Genomic DNA, 18,051 nt, shown 5'->3' on the forward strand with positions numbered 1-18,051 from the left:
CCAGCCTTTAAGTTGAGAGTTACCGTTTCAGGTAACCATTGTATTTTATTTGTTCACCCATTTTATCTATTTTCTTCCAATGAATATGGTTATACCTATATATCTAGTAATGTACATAGGTTAATCTTTAAAATTTTATTTTCAGGGATCTGGAGATTTGGATAATCTAGATGCAATTCTTGGGGATCTGACTAGTTCTGACTTTTACAATAATTCTGTATCTACAAATGGTAGTAATCTGGGAACCAAGCAACAAATGTTTCAAGGAACTAATTCTCTGGGTAAGAAAGAATTTTATTCTTGCTGCCTTTTAAACTTTTTTGCATACTTGCATGTACTCTTACATTAAGACTAGCGTCCAGCTGGCATATGTAACTTCAAAATGCCTCTCAGTTTCTCATACTAATTTGTAATTACATGTTTTAAAAAACTTTTGGGACATTTTCCTATTTTAAAAAAATTTCCAATTTTTTAACTAATACGATGCCAGTAGTCATGGCACTTTCAGGAAAATGTTCATCTTTGATTGGTCCAGATGAATAGTAGTTGCTAGGGCATATATTTTTCTAGGCACAGAGAATCAGATTAAAAAGCAACCAAAATTGTAGCTCAAAACCTGTCCTTCGATACTTATGGAATCTTGTCATTATGAGACTCTTCTTATTTGGTGTTTGCTGGTTCCAGCTTCTCTTCTATAGCCATGTCTTTTCCTTATCCATCAATTTAATACAGATATATTGTATGTATCAATTGAAAAAGAATAATTCACAGTTATCTGAATGGTGGTTATTCATTTTCACTAGCACTATTTCCTAAATTGAAATGGATAATCAGATTAATGAAATAGACTGGGAAAAAAAGAAAAAGGTTAGGAAATTTTATGTTTCATTCCTTGTTGGATTAGAAGGCAACTTCCCTGGTTATACCTACTTGTAAAATTTTAAACAGAGAAGCCATTTAATATATAGACATAAGGGAAGAACCTTTAAACATTGGTAACATTTTCAGTATTAAGTGAAGTGGAATAGGAATGACCATATCAGGCTATAGATCATTGCCCACTACTTCAGCCAACATTGAGGCTCTTGTTTCTACTTTGCTTGGAATACAAGTTTTTTAATTTTTTTTTATTTAGTGTTTATATTGTAAAGGAGGACAGTGTTTGTTTTAGTAAGAAAGACATTCTTGGGTGGGTGGTATTGTATTTATGTCTTATTCTTGATTATTCATGTATTGAATCATCAGAGGATATTTATATGTATTGTGCTTCTGTGTTTACAACAGGTTTGAGGAGTCCACAGTCTGTTCAGTCCATTCGTCCTCCATACAACCGAGCAGTGTCTCTAGATAGCCCTGTTTCTGTTGGCTCAAGTCCTCCAGTAAAGAATATCACTGCTTTCCCCATGTTACCAAAGCAACCCATGTTGGGTGGGAATCCAAGAATGATGGATAGTCAGGAAAATTATGGCTCAAATATGGGTATGTTATTTCTAATTAGTATTTGTGATTAAAATTTTCTTTTGGGAAAAGCAAATTTAACACTTAAAACCAGTTAAGTAACTGGGATTAAGTAATAGGTTTTTGAATAAAAGTAGTAGCATAATGTTTCTTTCATGAGTATTTCCTTCATTTAATCTATGTCTTGGTTATTTAAACTTTTCAGGAGGTTTTTGGTCTAAGACATTTTCTAACCTGTAATTGAATACATAGTGACCCATGAAAAATGTCTTAATAACTAGCTAGCTCTATTCTTAGGATGACAAAGTACTTTTTTGTACTGGCTAATGTTGTATATGATAACTTTACCTATTTGATATAAGAAGGATTTCTTATAATATGGAAAAGACCTAATCCTTTCTACCTGTTGTAGGTGGACCAAACAGAAACGTGACTATGAATCAGACTCCTTCCTCTGGAGACTGGGGCTTGTCAAACTCAAAGGCCAGTAGGATGGAATCCATGAGTTCAAATTCCATGGGAAGACCAGGAGCAGATTTTAATGCTTCTTTACCCAGACCTACAATGGGTGGCTCGATGCCCACCTTGCCTCTTCGGTCCAATAGCATTCCTGGTGCAAGACCAATGTTGCAGCAGCAGCAGCAGCAACAGCAGCAGCAGCAGCAACAGCAGCAACAGCAACAGCAACATCAACAGCAACAGCAACATCAGCAGATGCTTCAAATGCGTAAGCATCCCCTTCATAAAAAAGAAAATTAGATGTTTTAGAGTAATTTTTGCTATTGGCTTATTTGAAAATTTATTCTTTTTGTCCCCCCAGGGCCTGGTGAAATTCCCATGGGAATGGGGGTCAGTCCTTATGGCCCAGCAGCACCATCTAACCAATCAGGTTCCTGGCCAGACGGCATGTTGTCCATGGAACAAGGCCCTCATGGGACTCAAAATAGGTGGGGGCTTATTATGTGACTCTAGAGAAAGTTAGCCTTGGATTATCTAGAAAAGGATCAGAACATAGGAACAAACCTGAAAGAGAATGAGAAAAACTCTGTAATTAGGTACTCAGTTGCTATATGGTCGTTTCTCGGATAATTGTATGTAAAAACAAGGCTGAGGCAGCAAGCAGTGGTGTTCATGGGAGAGGGAGGAGATGAAGCTATATTGTTCAGCTTCCAGGACTCTTTGAATGGTCAAACCTGGGACTTCTGTGAGGTAGTTGTCTCTCATAATATTATAATCCTCCTCCATGAGAAGGGGGGTAAATTAGCACCAGTTTTATAAGATAAATGGTGTTCAGAGGATAAATAAGCCTATTTTTTATGGAAAATTAATTTTTAAGGATTGGATTAATTCTTTTAAAAAATTAAAACATTTCAGGGATTATGGTGACAGTGAACTATACATAGCAAGCACTCTTAAAAAATGATTGTGGATTATGTTTATATTTCATTTTTATTTAGCTTGGTTGGTAGTAACTCATTTGCATGAAAGAGGCTACCTGTCAATGTCAATTCTAACTTGAATTCTATAATAAATCAAGCTAAGAAAAAATGAATTGATCTATTGAGTAGTTTGTGATGTAACCATATGAATTTGTTACAAGTTTTTTAAAAATATGTTTTTATGGATTTTAGAGAGGGGGGGGGGAGAGAGAGAGAGAGAGAGAGAAAGAGAGAGAAACATCCATGGAGGAGAGAAACATCAATCCGGTTGCCTTCCATACCCACCCCAACTGCGGATTGAACCCACAACCTGGGTATGTGCCCTCACCGGGAATCAAATCAGCGACCTTTCCGTGCATGGGACAGTGGTCATTCAACTGGCCAGGGCATGACATGAATTTATTAACTTGAGTGTTTCTTTACCTAGTAGAGAACAAATAGTTTCATCACAGAGTTTTTCTGAGTCAGGAGAATTGTCTAGTTCCATGCCCATTTAATGTGCTTGAGAACTGGCACCTTGCTGTGGTGTATGGAGTTTGTATTATACCTGTCACTGCATAAGTTCTGTGGGCCAAGTATAACAAAAAGTTATTTTGGCAGGATACCAGGCTCAGTTCATTGATAGTGCAATGTTTCTATCTTTTTTCCTGTTCTTTTGTTGATTTCTCAATTTACATGACTATTACCACTTTTATTCTTGTAGGGTCTTGAAAACTGCACCCTCCACCCCCACTCCAGTCTTTGCTATCCCCCAAATGTCTAGGGGTCTAGCAGTTACAGTTTAGTGATGGGAGGGGGGAAGCCTAAGCTAGATATGATGGTCTGGTGAATTTAAAATTGTGGGCCTTACCTGGCCTGTGTGGGTCAGTGGTTGAGCATCAACCAGGAGGTCACAGTTCGATTCCCGGTCAGGGCACATACCTGGGTTGCTCAATCCCCAGTGTGGGGCGTGCAAGACGCAGCCGATCAATGATTATCTCACATCATTGATGTTTCTCTCTCTCTCTTCCTTCCTTTCTGCAATCAATAACTATATTAAACAAAAAATAAAATAAAATTGTGGGCCTTAAATTTAAATTGATATCATTTCCTATTCTCTGCTACTCAGTTTATTATTAGGTGTACCAGTTAATAATGCGGATTTTTTTCAATAGATGGAGTTACACATATGTTGATATATATGCGATTTGATATGTATGCTATTTTGTTGTATTGACAGCAAGCTTCAAAACTTCATATGTCAAAAAAACAAAAACTTCATATGTCAAATTTGCTGAAAGTGTTAACATCATAGATATTTTTACGCTTAAAAATGTCGAATTTCGTGCCAAAAAAAGAGCACTTGCGGGAAGTTTTAATTCATTACTTTATTTTGAAGAAAAAGTTAATCGTATACTTCGGGAAGCTTTATGGTGAACATATTCCATCTCAAGATACTTGTGAACGCTGGTTTAAATGCTTTAAAAGTGATGATTTCGATGTGAAAGACAAAGAATGTCCAGGTCAACTAAAAAAGTTTGAAGACCAACAATTATAAGCATTGTTGGATGAAGATGTGTGTCAAACTCAAAAACAACTTGCAGAAAGATTAAATGTTGCTCAGCAAACAATTTCCTATCATTTACAAGCAATGGGAAAGATTTTAAAGGAAGGAAAATGGGTGCCACATCAACTGAATGAAAGACAAATGGAAAACTGAAAAGTCAGCAGTAAAATGTTGCTTCAACGGCATGAAATAAAGTCTTTTTTTGCATCGAATTGTGACTAGCGATGAAAAGTAGATTTATTTTGAGAATCCCAAATGCAGGAAATCATGGGTTGATCCAGATCAACCATCAACATAGACTGCAAGGCCAGATCGCTTCGGAAAGAAGACAATGCTCTGCGTTTGGTGGGATCAGGAAGGTGTGGTGTATTATGAGCTAAAACCAGGTGAAACGGTTAATACTGATTGCTACCGACAACAAATAGTCAATTTGAACCATGCTTTGATCGTGAAACGACCAGAACGTGCCAGAAGACATGGCAAAGTAATTTTGCTTCATGATGACGCACCATCACACACTTCAAAACCAGTTAAAGACACGTTAAAAGATCTTGCTTGGGAAGTATTAACCCATCTGCTATATTCACCAGACCTTGCTCCTTCAGATTACCACTTGTTCCGATTGATGGCACATGCACTTTCTGAGCAGGACTTCAAAATGTACGAAGAAGTGCAAAATTGGGTCTCTGAATGGTTTGTCTCAAAAGAAAAGTTCTATTGGGACGGTATCCACAAATTACCTGAAAGATGGGGGAAATGTGTAGCTAGCGATGGACATTACTTTGAATAAAGCACTTTTGATGTTTTTCTTGAAATTATTGTGTTTTCTTTGATTACAGAATCCACCATTATTAACCAGTACACCTAGTATTTATACTTAGTGTTTGAGTATTTGTTGCATATTAAAAATATGTGTAATTGTGATATTTTATTTTGAAGAGGAAAAGCATCATTGTAATTGCAAGTCTCTTTTTAGGCCACTCTTCAGGAATTCTCTGGATGATCTTCTTGGGCCACCTTCTAACCTAGAAGGACAGAACGATGAAAGAGCATTGTTGGACCAGCTGCACACGCTCCTAAGCAACACCGATGCCACAGGCTTAGAAGAAATTGACAGAGCTCTGGGCATCCCTGAACTTGTAAATCAAGTAGGTAGCGTTAACATGGAAATAGAAGAACATGTGTACACATCCCTGAAGCTATGCAGGTGCCTGTGTGTCTTTCAGGTTACTTGTGTTACAGCACTACCTTCGTATATACCAGCATTTAATTGAAAAAATGTACTTTATAATTGTGATATTATTTCCAGCACCCTACTATTTTATAAAGATGTCAGATTTTAGGCAACTATGGAAATGATCCAATAAAGCTACTGTGTAGTATTAAAAATGTTGCTTTCTACTTATGTTAGGTAAGTAACATAACTTGTTTTGTTAATCCTCACCTGAGGATATTTTTTCCATTGACTTAGAGTGGAAGGGGAGGGAGGAGAGAAGGGGAAGTGAGAGAGGGAGAGAGAAGCATCGATGTGAAGGAGACACATCTATTGGTTGCCTCCCACATGCTCTCTGACTGGGGCTGGGGATTGAACTTGCAACCCAGGTATGTGCCCTTGACCGGTAATTGAACCTTTGACCCTTGGGCTGACGCTCTACCCAAATAGCCACACCGGCCAGGGTAGTAACATAACTTTTTATTTTATTTTTTAATTTTTTCAATTACAGTCTACATAAGAGTCCTCATTTTTATTATTTTTTAATCCTCACCCGAGGATATGTTTTTATTGGTTTTAGAGAGGGAAGAAGGGAGAGAAGGGGGGAGGTAGAGAGAGAGAGAGAGAGAGAGAGAGAGAGAGAGAGAAAGAAAGAAAGAAAGAAAGAAAGAAAGGAAAGAAAAAAGAAAAAGAGATTGTGGATTAATTCCACAACCTGGGTATATGCCCTGACCAGGAATTGAACCCATGACCTTTCGGTGTATGGGACGACGACACTCCAATCAACTGAGCCACACCGTCCAGGGCAAGAGTCCTCATTTTTATAATTGCCTCTCTTTATTACCTAGCCAAGCAATATATACTCTGGGAAGGCAAGCTTTTTTAAAATGTTAAACAAAACCCATCTTTAATGGTAAATATGTCATCACCCAGCACCATCATCTCCTATTCACAGTTACCTATGCAGTCTTAAAAAAATATGCCATTCATAAGTCTGTATTTTTTGAAACAGATACATTTTGTAGTGTCTGTAGTGTCTGATTTATTTAAAGATTGTGGAGGACTGGGGGCTGGTTTGTGCATTCAGTGATAAGTAGGAGAAATTGTTAAGGTGTTCTCAGTCTATATGGGACAAATGTGTACACAAAGTACATGGTGTGAATGAACAAGTTACAAAAGAAATACTGAACATGATTATTTTAAAAAATTTTTGCCACTCTATTGGCAACAGAAATTCTTTTTTTAAATTGTATTTCTTTGATTTGGGAGATTGAACATACTTAGAATTTTTTTTTGCCATTTAATTGTGTTTTTTAATAATTTCCTGATGGGGTTTTTATTTTGTTTATCTGCAGCAGTAATTTATGTTTAGTTATTGATTTGTTGATTCTTTCACTTAACAAATATTTGTCTTCTGTGTGCCAGTCTCTTATTAGATGCGGAGAGGAGCAATAGTGAGCAAATTAATCCCTGCTCCCAGAGCTCACATCCCACTTGGAAGGCAGACATCAGGAGCCACACAGAAGTAGAGGTTATGAGAAAAGGCACTTGATACTATGAAACCTTTATCATAAAGGGGACCTTTCTTTAAAAATTTTTTAAAATTGATTTCAGAGAGGAAGGGAGAGGGAGAGATAGAAACATCAATGATGAGAGAAAATCATTGATTGGCTGCCCTTTGCACGCCCCCTACTGGGGTTCGAGCCTGAAACTCCGGGCACATGCATGTGCATATGTCCTGAGGGGGAAGTGAACCTGTGACCTCCTGGTTCAGAGGTCGATGCTCAATTACTGAGCCATGCCTGCCGGGCATAAAGGGACCTTTTCTTAAGGTAGTGTGTGCAGTGTCAAATTTTTCTCTAAAGAGTCATATTTGAGATGTGATTTGAAGTATGACTATTATCTAATGCAAATAGTTTTTCCAGTTTCTTTGTAGTGGTGGCTTGTTTATAGTTTTGTTCTTTAGTTTAAAATATTTGTGTTTTCAAACTCAGGATGATGAGATAAAGAATAACTGGGGTTTTACTTGAATGGCCAGGAAGGCTTTTTCTGGGAGATGGCATATAAGTGACACCTGAAGGGTGAGAAGGAGCCAGATCTGCAAATGGCTAGGAGAAGAACATTCAGAAGAGGCACTGCTAACTCAACCTTAGGCAGGACAGAGCTTTCTGGGGGTTTCCAGAAAGTCAGCAAGAGCAGAGAGGGGTTGGTATGAGATGATGATGGAGAGGCAAATGGAAGCAAGGTGCCACAAAGCCATCTCAATGTAGCATCTTAATTCTCTACTACATTGGGAAGCGATGGAAGATTTTAAGCAGGGTACTGATGAAACCTTTCCTTTTTTCTTATAATTAATTTTTATTTTTAGCAAAGTAGTCTTTGTAACTTAATAAAATGACACAAAATATACTTATTGAAGAATTACAGTCATTTGCCTCAGGGGTAGTGAAACTCAACTACTTATTTTGATGATATTTCTGAGTAATATGCTTATGCAGTTATTTGTTTATCAACTTCAGTCTATCTATTGTATTCCTGATATGGTAGTTGACTACGCATTCATAGTTTCTCATCTGAGAATCTTGGGGTCAGATTTGCTTTGGAATTCAGGAGTTTTGGATTTTAGAAAGGTAAATGGTCTATGTATACCACACATTACACAATATCTCTGGTAGACTCTTGAGCAGTACTATGCTTTTGGGCAGTAGAGACTGTGATCAAACATGGTAATACTTTAACAGCAAGATACATAAATAGTCATGCTAACTGGGATATATAGAAATTATGTATTGCTTCATATAAATTCAGGTTTGGTTTTGCTGTTAAATACATTTGTTGCTAATGAAAAATTGTTAGGTGGTTGTGTTTTAGAGCTTTACTGGATTTTTGGAATTTCAGATAAGAAATTGTGGATTGGCTTTTTTATCCCCTCTTCTTCCAGTGCACACTCACATACCCATAGCCATTACATACACATGTGCACGTGTGCTCTTTGTACCTCCAATATAATCATGTCTTCTGTTGTTAAGTAGGTAGTCAGTATTTACATTATTTTGATTCATGACTGATCCAGGTATAGTTTGTATAGGGTTTTGTTTTTTGTTTATTTGTTCTGAGTTACTTGCCTTCTTTTTATTTGCTTTGTTTTTTACACACTGCTATGTCTCCCCAGATACTACAACAGAAGTACAAAATTTCTCTTATTTTTTCCTTCACCTGTTCAGACATTTCAATTCCTTCTCTCCCTCCTGTAGTTCTCTGTCCCTGTATTTTACTCTGCCCTTAGAGGCAGGTTTAATGATTACTAATTATCACTCTTCTCCTATGTTGGAGCCCCAGTTCCTGAATCTCAGGTCATTTTTTTAAATATATACTCCTTTGTTTTTCTAAGTTACAATTTCTGTTAAGTTCTTCATCTCTGCTGCCTGAGATACAACATTTTGGGTCCACGTATGTCTGAAAATACTTCCCACCTCCCCTCCCCCATGTGCATGTCTGGCTGTGTATTAAATTCTAGGTTGAAAACGATTTTCTCTTAGGATTTGGAAGAAAACTTCCATAATTTTCTAGGGTTGCCATTGAGTCATATTCCAGTCTGATTCCCCTTTCTCTCTGTGTGTGTGTGTGACCCATTTATTCTCTTTGGAATTACGTAGGAACCTTTTCTCTCCGAAATTTCATGATGCTCTATCTTGGTATGGCTCTTATTTCATTCATTCTGCTGTGTATTAGATGCACAGATATTCCCTTTAGTTTGAGGGCATTTTCTTATATAAATTCTTTAATAATTTTATCTCTTCTGTTTCTTCTGATTTTTCTTTTTGGAGTGCCTGTTGACATGTTGGGTGTTATGTTGATGCTGGTTTTTTTTTAATCTTTGTTTTTAAGTTAGTTTTTATTTGTTTGAGGCACTAATGTTGGAAGCTTCAGCATCAATTATCTGGTGATTCTGGACTACCTTTTTATATTTAAGAGTGATGCATTAAAAAGCAGGACCAGTCTTATTTCAGGACTCCTCAAATTGCAACATGTGGATTTGTTGGCCCTCCGTGCCCTCCACTCCCATTATATAGTTTTTCTAGAGAAGGTCCTCCATTTCTTGCCTGGAAATTTTTTTATTGCCTGGTTACATTTTGGGAGCTGGGCTAGAGAAATGAGTTGATGATCCCATAGTGTTAAGATATAAAATGATGAAATTCTAGAAATTATAAATATATAAGATTTTTTGTTTTCAGCCTCTGCCCTGCTCCTACCCTCTCCTGTGCTTGGTATCCCTGAACCCAGTCACTTTGGGGAGAGTAGGTAGAAGGTACAGACACTTGGCTATGTGGAGTTGGGGAGCAGGCTGAGGGCAGAGGGTAGTTCGCCCCCCCTGCCCTATACTCAGACTCTGACCAACTGCCTTTGTGAGCACTGTGCCTGACTGCTCTCCCCAAGGAGCCTCTGATTGACTTCTTAGGAGACATTTGCTCAATTCTTGTGTGTTTTCCTCTCAGGCACATGGGTCTCGGTTTCTCTGCTCTGTTCAGTTGCTCCTTTCACTTTCTGTCTTTCAGATACCTATTGAACTATTTGATCTTGTTTGCCTTCTTTAGTTTCATTGTTTTGTGGATAAATAGTACCTTTTTAATTTTTTGCTGTCATTTTAGTAGGGTTAGCAAGAGAAAGTTGGTAAATGTGCAGGATCAATTTGCTATGTTAAACCTATAGTAATTTTTACTGTATAAATTTTCTTTATAAAAAGATATCTCAGATTGCTGTCTGGAGAAGGGAATTGGATGATGGGACAAAGTAGAAATTCTACTTTGTAGTAACATAGATGCCAGTTACGACAAGATTTCGAGAGGTGTCTTGGAAAGGGCCACAGCAATGGAGTGGAAAGAAGGATATACCATGTGCATGGAGGCAAAACTGACAGGACTTGGCGGACCGTGTGTACATGCATGTGCATACCCACACTTGGGCAGGGAGAATGGAAGAGTCAAAATTGCTGACTTAGTTCGGAATGAATGGTGTTGCCATATTCTATGTTGTGATACAGGAAAGACTGGAGGAGAATCAGGCTTTTGGGAGTGGGGCTGTCAGGAATCACAGCTTCTGTTTTCTGCATGTTAAATTTGAGATGCCTGAGACATTTAGGTAAAGATGTTATGTAGGCATTTGCATAAGCAAAATTAGAGTTCAAAGACATTTGAACTAGAGACCAAAAAATTGGCAGGTGTTGCTAGTAGATGAAAACATCCAAGTAGAAAGAGAGAAAAGAAGAGGACTAACAGACCTCCAGGAAGAGGCCCGAGAGGTGGGAGAAAAGCCAATGTGGTGTCACAGGACAGTGGGGTGAAGTGTGCTTTAAGGCAAGGCTTGGTGAGGGTGTGGACTGCACACTTGGCATTTTGTGCCTGTGGATAAGAAGATAAAGGTGAATGCAGTAATGACAGGTGGTTCTTGACTTAGCATGGCAGGCTCTTCCTTCCTTCAGAATATTTATTGGTACATCTTTTTCTGTCACCCTCTTGGACATTATTTTGTACACATCCTTAGCAGCAGTGATGTTGGCACATAACAGTCACTTCATAAATAACTACTTGTTGAAGGAAGCCAACCTGCCCACTACTGACAAATAGTAGTAGATGACCATCTTTAGGTGAATACGCTGCAGGGGCCATGAGCTTTTGTTGATTTACCTAAATCACCTGTTGCAAACTTCAAAAATGTTCTTTTACAAATTACGTTAGAATTTTGTAAATATAGCATAGTGATTTTAATTGATTTATTTTATATATTGATTTATTTCATCTATACCATGTTGGTACAGAAATCTAGTCCGGAACAAATAGTATTTCTCCAGGTACTTAATACATTGTAGATATTTGGCGCAGAAAATGTTTGAGTGTCTATTTGTGTGAAACCACAGCTGTGAAAGATGGGGTGTGGTCTCTGTTCTCATGGGACTTCAGACATTAAACTTGGTTTTGCTTTTGGAACTCTACATCATTGTTCACATATATTAACTTTATTTTTCACCTTCTTTAGAGCATTTGATTTCAGTTGTTTTTCCAGATGTACTTCACTGTTCGTTTATGTGTTTGATGTTTAAGGGACAAGCTTTGGAGCCCAAACAGGATGTTTTCCAAGGCCAAGAAGCAACAGTAATGATGGATCAGAAGGCAGCATTTTATGGGCAGATGTATCCAGCACAGGGGACTCCAATGCAAGGAGGCTTTAATCTTCAGGGACAATCACCATCTTTTAACTCTATGATGAGTCAGATGAACCAGCAAGGCAATTTTCCTCTCCAGGGAATGCATCCTAGGGCCAACCTCATGAGACCTCGGACAAACACCCCCAAGCAACTTAGAATGCAGCTTCAGCAGAGGCTACAGGGCCAACAGGTAACCAGTCACATGCTCTGCCTTGACCAAAGCGGCTTTACCTTTGGCTTCCTCTTCTTCAATTGTTTGTGTTCTTCAGGCCTTGTGTCACTGGCTCTCTAACTCTTGTCAACTAAAATTCCTTTTGTTTTCACTTCTGTGTAACATTTTGTTTGTATAGATGGTTTCTTGTTAGGGGCTGTGTGCTAGAATTGGGTACTTTTTTATAAGAATAGTCTGATGTACATGTTAAAAAAGTCAGTTTCAGAGAGGATTGCTCTTGGGAGAGAAGAGTATTTCTAAGTGACTTTGTAGTCCTGGAGGTAGATAACTTCTATTTTTAAAAGTTCGTAATAGTAATAACCAAATATTTAACCCATTCTTAAAGATTTATTTTTTTATTTATTTAGAAAGGAAAAGAGAGGGAGGGAAACATTGATGTGAGAGTGAGACATTGATTGGCTGCTTCCTGCATGCCCCCTACTTAAGATTGAGCCTTGAAACCCTGACATGTGCCCTGACAGAATCAAACTGGCAACCTTTTGGTGCACAGGATGATGTCCAGCCAACTGAGCCATACCGGCTAGGGCTCAGCATTCTTTTTATGGAATCTGCTTTCTAGATGTTTTATAAAACTTGAGCTCTCTTAATATGCTAAGATAGGATATTTTTCTCATTGTTTCTTTAATCCCCAACAACTATTTTAAAACTTAAGTGTTTGTATTGTTTGCACTGCGGGTGTGCTGAGTTATCAGATGTGGCAGACTGAACCATATAAACAAGCGAGTGAATGAGTTTAGAATCCGGTGAGCCAGGCATGCTTCTAGTGTATGAGTATTCCTAAAAGTCAGTTTAGTGCTCAGGAAAGCTGTATTGTGCTCATGGTATCATTTTACTTTTTACAATTTCTTTCTAATAAAATTTACCTAGGAAAAGATAACAGAAGAGGTAGTTTATTCAGTGTTACTCTGACAAGTTAAAGCTGTTTCCCCAGTTGCCTAAACAATCCCAGAGAACATCTGACTTTACAAATCCTTTGCGTTCCTGTTGAAGATACTCTTTAAGCTGCAAAATTGCACTTAAACTTTTCCTTCTGATGCCAAACAATAAAGTTTCATATGCTTGCTAGCCAAAAACTTTTCAGCATGAACTTTATCAAGTGTGGAAGTATACTGGTTCAGCTTAGATGGACTTACCCAGGCTAATGGGTTTGGAAATACCATGGTATTGAACATTTGGAAATACCCTGGGTAGTGTTGAGGACTTGGAAAGGTATTAACATGTTCCATTTGCATCCTAACCAACCTGTCTCTCTCCAGTTTTTGAATCAGAGCCGGCAGGCACTGGAAATGAAAATGGAAAACCCCACTGCTGGTGGAGCGGCAATGATGAGGCCCATGATGCAGCCCCAGGTGAACTCCCAGGTAAGAATAAGTTTCTCGATGTTCAGTTTCACTGTCCTATGTCCAGCACAGGGTCTGGTGTGGCCTGTGCTTGGCTCTCATAAATGTTTATTAAATAAAGTAATTCCAAGTTTTTTTGTGTAAGAAACCATCCCGTGGTCTCATCACACTTTTTCTTTCGTTCTTTTCTCTTGCTGTTGACTGGGAAGAATCAGAAGAGGAAGGTTCTTTTATCAATACCACTGATTCGTGTTTTTTTAAATTAATTCCCATTTGCAGTCAATTGCTGTATTGTGAAAACAGCTGTCACTTCTTTTTAGGAATTTAAGATAATCTGTAAACTTTTCTCTGTTCTTGGATTATGAAACCATATGCTTTCCGGGCAACATTTGAAATTGTAAGAATAATGAAGAAAATAAGTAAAACATAATCTTACTCTCGCTAATAACCTCTGAGATGATCTATTCCCCATAGAGGGAGGGATGATATTAAAGTTCTACCTCCAGTCCAAGGTGGAGACTGTATTAAGGTATTTTCTTAATGTGCACAAGGCAGAGGATAACACAAAAACCCTTTACTGTGGCCTGAAATGCTGTTCATAATTATTAAAAAACAACAGCGAAATGCTCTGTTTTCACTGTCTAGGTGCACTTGGAAGTACTGATATCTGTATTTCTTGATAATCAGACATCCTGTGTAAGCTAAGCTAGGGTGCCCTCCAAATCAGTAGTAAAGGTTTGCTTTTGGAGATGGTGTCTCCCAGCTGGTAGAGCACAAACCAGCTTCCTTGCTCAGTGCTTTGATCCTGTCACCGCCGGATTTCCAGATAGCTTCTCCTTGCCTCTGCCTCCTCTTTCGGAGGTTTAAAGTGACTGTAAGACTACCTGGCATGGATTCCTGCTTTCCAAGTGTAACCCCGTTCATTTTTTTTCTCCCCTTGTTTTAAGTCCCCTTCTCCCCAATACACTCTCAATCCTGCCCCTTTTCATTTTGTATTTTTTTTTCATAGTTTCTGAAAAGTTTGAATGTTATCTATTTAAAGCTTGACAACTGTCTACTTTCATCTCCTGACCCCAAATAATTTCTAGGTCCCTCTTCTGCAAATCTTCACCCTCCTACCCATAGAAAGCCTTGATCATGATGAGAATTGTACATTTTTCCTTTTTTTGTAATTACATAGAAAGGCATTGGGGTTTTTTTCTCTCTGATACCTGATGTTTTTTGTGGGGGTACTATATGTATGAAACCGGCTGGTTCTTGCTCTGTGTGTGTAACTGATTCTTTCTTGGGTATTAGCAGGGGTTTCTTAATGCCCAGATGGTTGCCCAGCGCAGCAGGGAGCTGCTAAGTCATCACTTCCGACAGCAGAGGGTGGCGGCGATGATGATGCAGCAGCAGCAGCAGCAGCAGCAGCAGCAGCAGCAGACCCAGGCCTTCAGCCCACCCCCTAACGTGACCGCCTCCCCCAGCATGGATGGGGTTTTGGCAGGGCCTGCCATACCACAGGCTCCACCCCAGCAGTTTCCATATCAACCAAATTATGGTAAATTTGACAATGAAAATGTCTGTCCCAAAGTAATATTACTAAGGACTTAAGATTTACTAGATCTGATGCTTATTAAGAACAAAAATACTATTCACTCTCTCTTGTTATTTCACAAGAAAAATGTAATTAAAAATAACAGAACAAAAATGTCTACTGCATTGCACAGGTAATTGTCATTGAGGTTGATAGTTTGTCATAGTTGAGTATGTTTTTCCAGGTCTTGGTTTTTTTCCCCCCGCTCTCCATATCTTAATTTGGAAAACTACCAAGGTGTTACCATGTTCCCCCCAATATGTCTCTACAGTCTCTGAATGCTTGGTCAAGTCAGAGAGAGTGGTGTGTTGTGTGGGCTTTTGAGTTCCTTTTATCGGTGACTGAGACATCTATTCTATATACATATCCTATATAATAAAAGGCCAGCAACCGAAACGGCGTAACGACCAGTCGCTATGAGGTGCATTGACCACCTCTCGGTCCCTCCCCCCAGCCTGCAGGCTCCAATCGCTGGATGGCCAATGGGGAACCAGGGGGGGTGGTGGCGGGGTGGGACTGGGGACTGGCGAGTGGGCGGAAGATGGCCCTGATTGCAGGCTAGGTCTAGGGACCCTACCCACGCATGATTTTGTGCGCTGGGCCTCTAGTATATATATATAAAAGCCTAAGCAACCGTTACGACTGGTCAGCCGGTCGCTATGATGCGCACTGACCACCAGTGGGCAGGCACGCTGCTCAGCTGACCAATGGGTGCCAGGCGCAGGGCTCATGGCTGGCCGCCACAGCTTGGAGACCACAGTGGAGTGGCAGCGAGCCTACTGAGAGTTGGCGGCGGTGGCGGCAGGGGCAGTGGTGCTGGGATGAGCAGGAGTGGCAGGCTGTGTTGGACTGCCCGTTTCTGCCCAATTCCCGCAGGCCACGTTGAGGGACCCCACCGGTGCATGAATCCATGCACTGGGCCTCTATCATTACAATAATGCTTATACCTCTTGGAGATAGTGGTATCTACTGAGGAGATTACATTTCAGAATGCACCCCTGCCAGTTGGGGACAGCAGCTCTTCTGCCCTCTGTAGAGGGACAGAGTAATGTGAGTAGTGTAATATGGAGTCCCTTTTATACAGAGAGCTTACTGAAGTAACTACCCTTTAAGTCAGTGGTTCTCAACCTTCCTAATGCCACGACCCTTTAATACAGTTCCTCATGTTGTGGTGACCCCCAACCATAAAATTATTTTCGTTGCTACTTCATAACTGTAATTTTGCTACTGTTATGAATCGTAATGTAAATATCTGATATGCAGGATGTATTTTCATTGTTACAAATTGAACATAATTAAAGCATAGTGATTAATCACAAAAACAATATGTAATTATATATTCAATATGTGTTTTCCGATGGTCTTAGGCGACCCCTGTGAAAGGGTTGTTCAACCCCCAAAGGGGTCGGGACCCACAGGTTGAGAACCGCTGCTTTAAGTGATCTAGGGCTAGGCAGTGTGCTTTTCGGTAGTAAGCCTGTTACTCTAGTTGGTGTCTTGGTGAGAAGCAAGAATAACTGGCAGGCAGCAGCCTGTAGCACTCGGTGTCTTTTTTTTTAAAATATATATTACTGATTTTTTACAGAGAGGAAGGGAGAGGGATAGAGAGTTAGAAACATCCATGAGAGAGAAACATTGATCAGCTGCCTCCTGCACACCTCCTACTGGGGATGTGCCCGCAACCAAGGTACATGCCCTTGACCGGAATTGAACCTGGGACCCTTGAGTCCGCAGGCCGACGCTCTATCCACTGAGCCAAACCGGTTAGGGCAACAGTCGGTGTCTTATACTTGTGACCTTCCCCTGCTTTTAAAAAAAAGAACATAAAATTACTATAGAAAGCTGATGTTCTAAGGAGTAGCATTTGAGCATTGTAATTTTTTCTTTCTTTTTTAAAGGAATGGGGCAACAACCAGATCCAGCCTTTGGTCGAGTGTCCAGTCCTCCTAATGCAATGATGTCATCAAGAATGGGTCCCTCCCAGAATCCTATGATGCAGCACCCTCACACCGCACCTATGTATCAGTCCTCGGAAATGAAAGGCTGGCCATCAGGAAACCTGGCCAGGAACAGGTGAAGAACAAGGACTTTAAAAGCAATTCGTATTCTAGTGCCAAACATTTAGATGATCTCTGCATTTTTGAGTTAAGTCTGTTTGAATGGAGAGATCAAAAGGCCTGGGTTCATATTGGAAAATGCTGTTTGGTGCATCCATTTTGTGAGTTCTTCCTCCCATGCATGTATCTGTGACAGCATTGAATACAGACAGCTGTGAAAAAGAGGGCAGGCTGTCCGGGAGTTTCCTCTCATGTCCTCTGCTTAAGTACGGTGACATTTGCAAAATTGTGATAGTCTCTGTGTGTATGTTCTGTGTTACTAAAATGACTCGGTAATTTCACATTTCCTTTGCAGCTCCTTCCCCCAGCAGCAGTTTGCCCACCAGGGGAATCCTGCAGCATATAATATGGTGCACATGAATGGCAGCAGTGGTCCCATGGGACAGATGAACATGAACTCCATGCCCATGTCTGGCATGCCCATGGGCCCTGAGCAGGTATGGGATCTGTTTTTCACTTTCTCGAAATGTTTTTCTTGATATCTGGAAGGAACCCAAGTCTCAACTGTAATCTAAATTCCTAGGTAGATTTTTAACTTCGATGTAAAACTTAAAAATATAGTCACTGAAAAATTTTTTGGCTTGAAGGCATTGGGCCACTAGATACTTTTGATAATTTGAGATTTAAGGAATCTGACTCAGCCAGAACCATGTTGCAAGCCATCAATGTAGATATAGGGATTTATTTTTTCTTATGCAGTGTTTTCACTCATGTTTCTTTTGGTTGCTAACAGAAATACTGCTGACGTCTCCACACCAGGACTTCTGAAGAAATCACTGTACAAATGACACTGCACTAGGATTATCGGGAGTAAAGAATCATTATTCTAGGCACCCAGCTTTGAAGAAAGGACCAGCTTTGATCTTCATCAAGGGTATTCCAAGTGATGTCATTTGAATAGGACTGGATTTTAAGCTGAAGTGCG

General features: G+C 39.5%; 1 protein-coding gene across 3 annotated transcripts in view; it reads left to right on the top strand.

The window, feature by feature from the left end:
• The window catches only part of NCOA3 (nuclear receptor coactivator 3), a 47,616-nt gene extending 29,571 nt beyond the window's left edge, over positions 1 to 18,045 (top strand). For 2 of the 3 annotated variants that reach the window (XM_014536382.1, XM_014536381.1), the window contains 11 exons: positions 146 to 281; positions 1,285 to 1,479; positions 1,871 to 2,185; positions 2,279 to 2,405; positions 5,420 to 5,591; positions 11,755 to 12,048; positions 13,347 to 13,451; positions 14,727 to 14,973; positions 16,908 to 17,082; positions 17,422 to 17,563; positions 17,860 to 18,045. In XM_014536382.1, coding sequence (XP_014391868.1) covers positions 146 to 281; positions 1,285 to 1,479; positions 1,871 to 2,185; positions 2,279 to 2,405; positions 5,420 to 5,591; positions 11,755 to 12,048; positions 13,347 to 13,451; positions 14,727 to 14,973; positions 16,908 to 17,082; positions 17,422 to 17,563; positions 17,860 to 17,871 — 1,920 coding nt within the window. In that variant the 3' untranslated portion in view covers positions 17,872 to 18,045. The remainder of the gene's footprint in view (positions 1 to 145; positions 282 to 1,284; positions 1,480 to 1,870; positions 2,186 to 2,278; positions 2,406 to 5,419; positions 5,592 to 11,754; positions 12,049 to 13,346; positions 13,452 to 14,726; positions 14,974 to 16,907; positions 17,083 to 17,421; positions 17,564 to 17,859) is intronic. The other variant, XM_014536383.1, reaches the window with a different exon arrangement.
• Positions 18,046 to 18,051: the final 6 nt, after the last annotated feature.

Source organism: Myotis brandtii, unplaced genomic scaffold (genome assembly GCF_000412655.1).
Source record: "Myotis brandtii unplaced genomic scaffold, ASM41265v1 scaffold161, whole genome shotgun sequence".
NCBI lineage: Eukaryota > Metazoa > Chordata > Mammalia > Chiroptera > Vespertilionidae > Myotis > Myotis brandtii.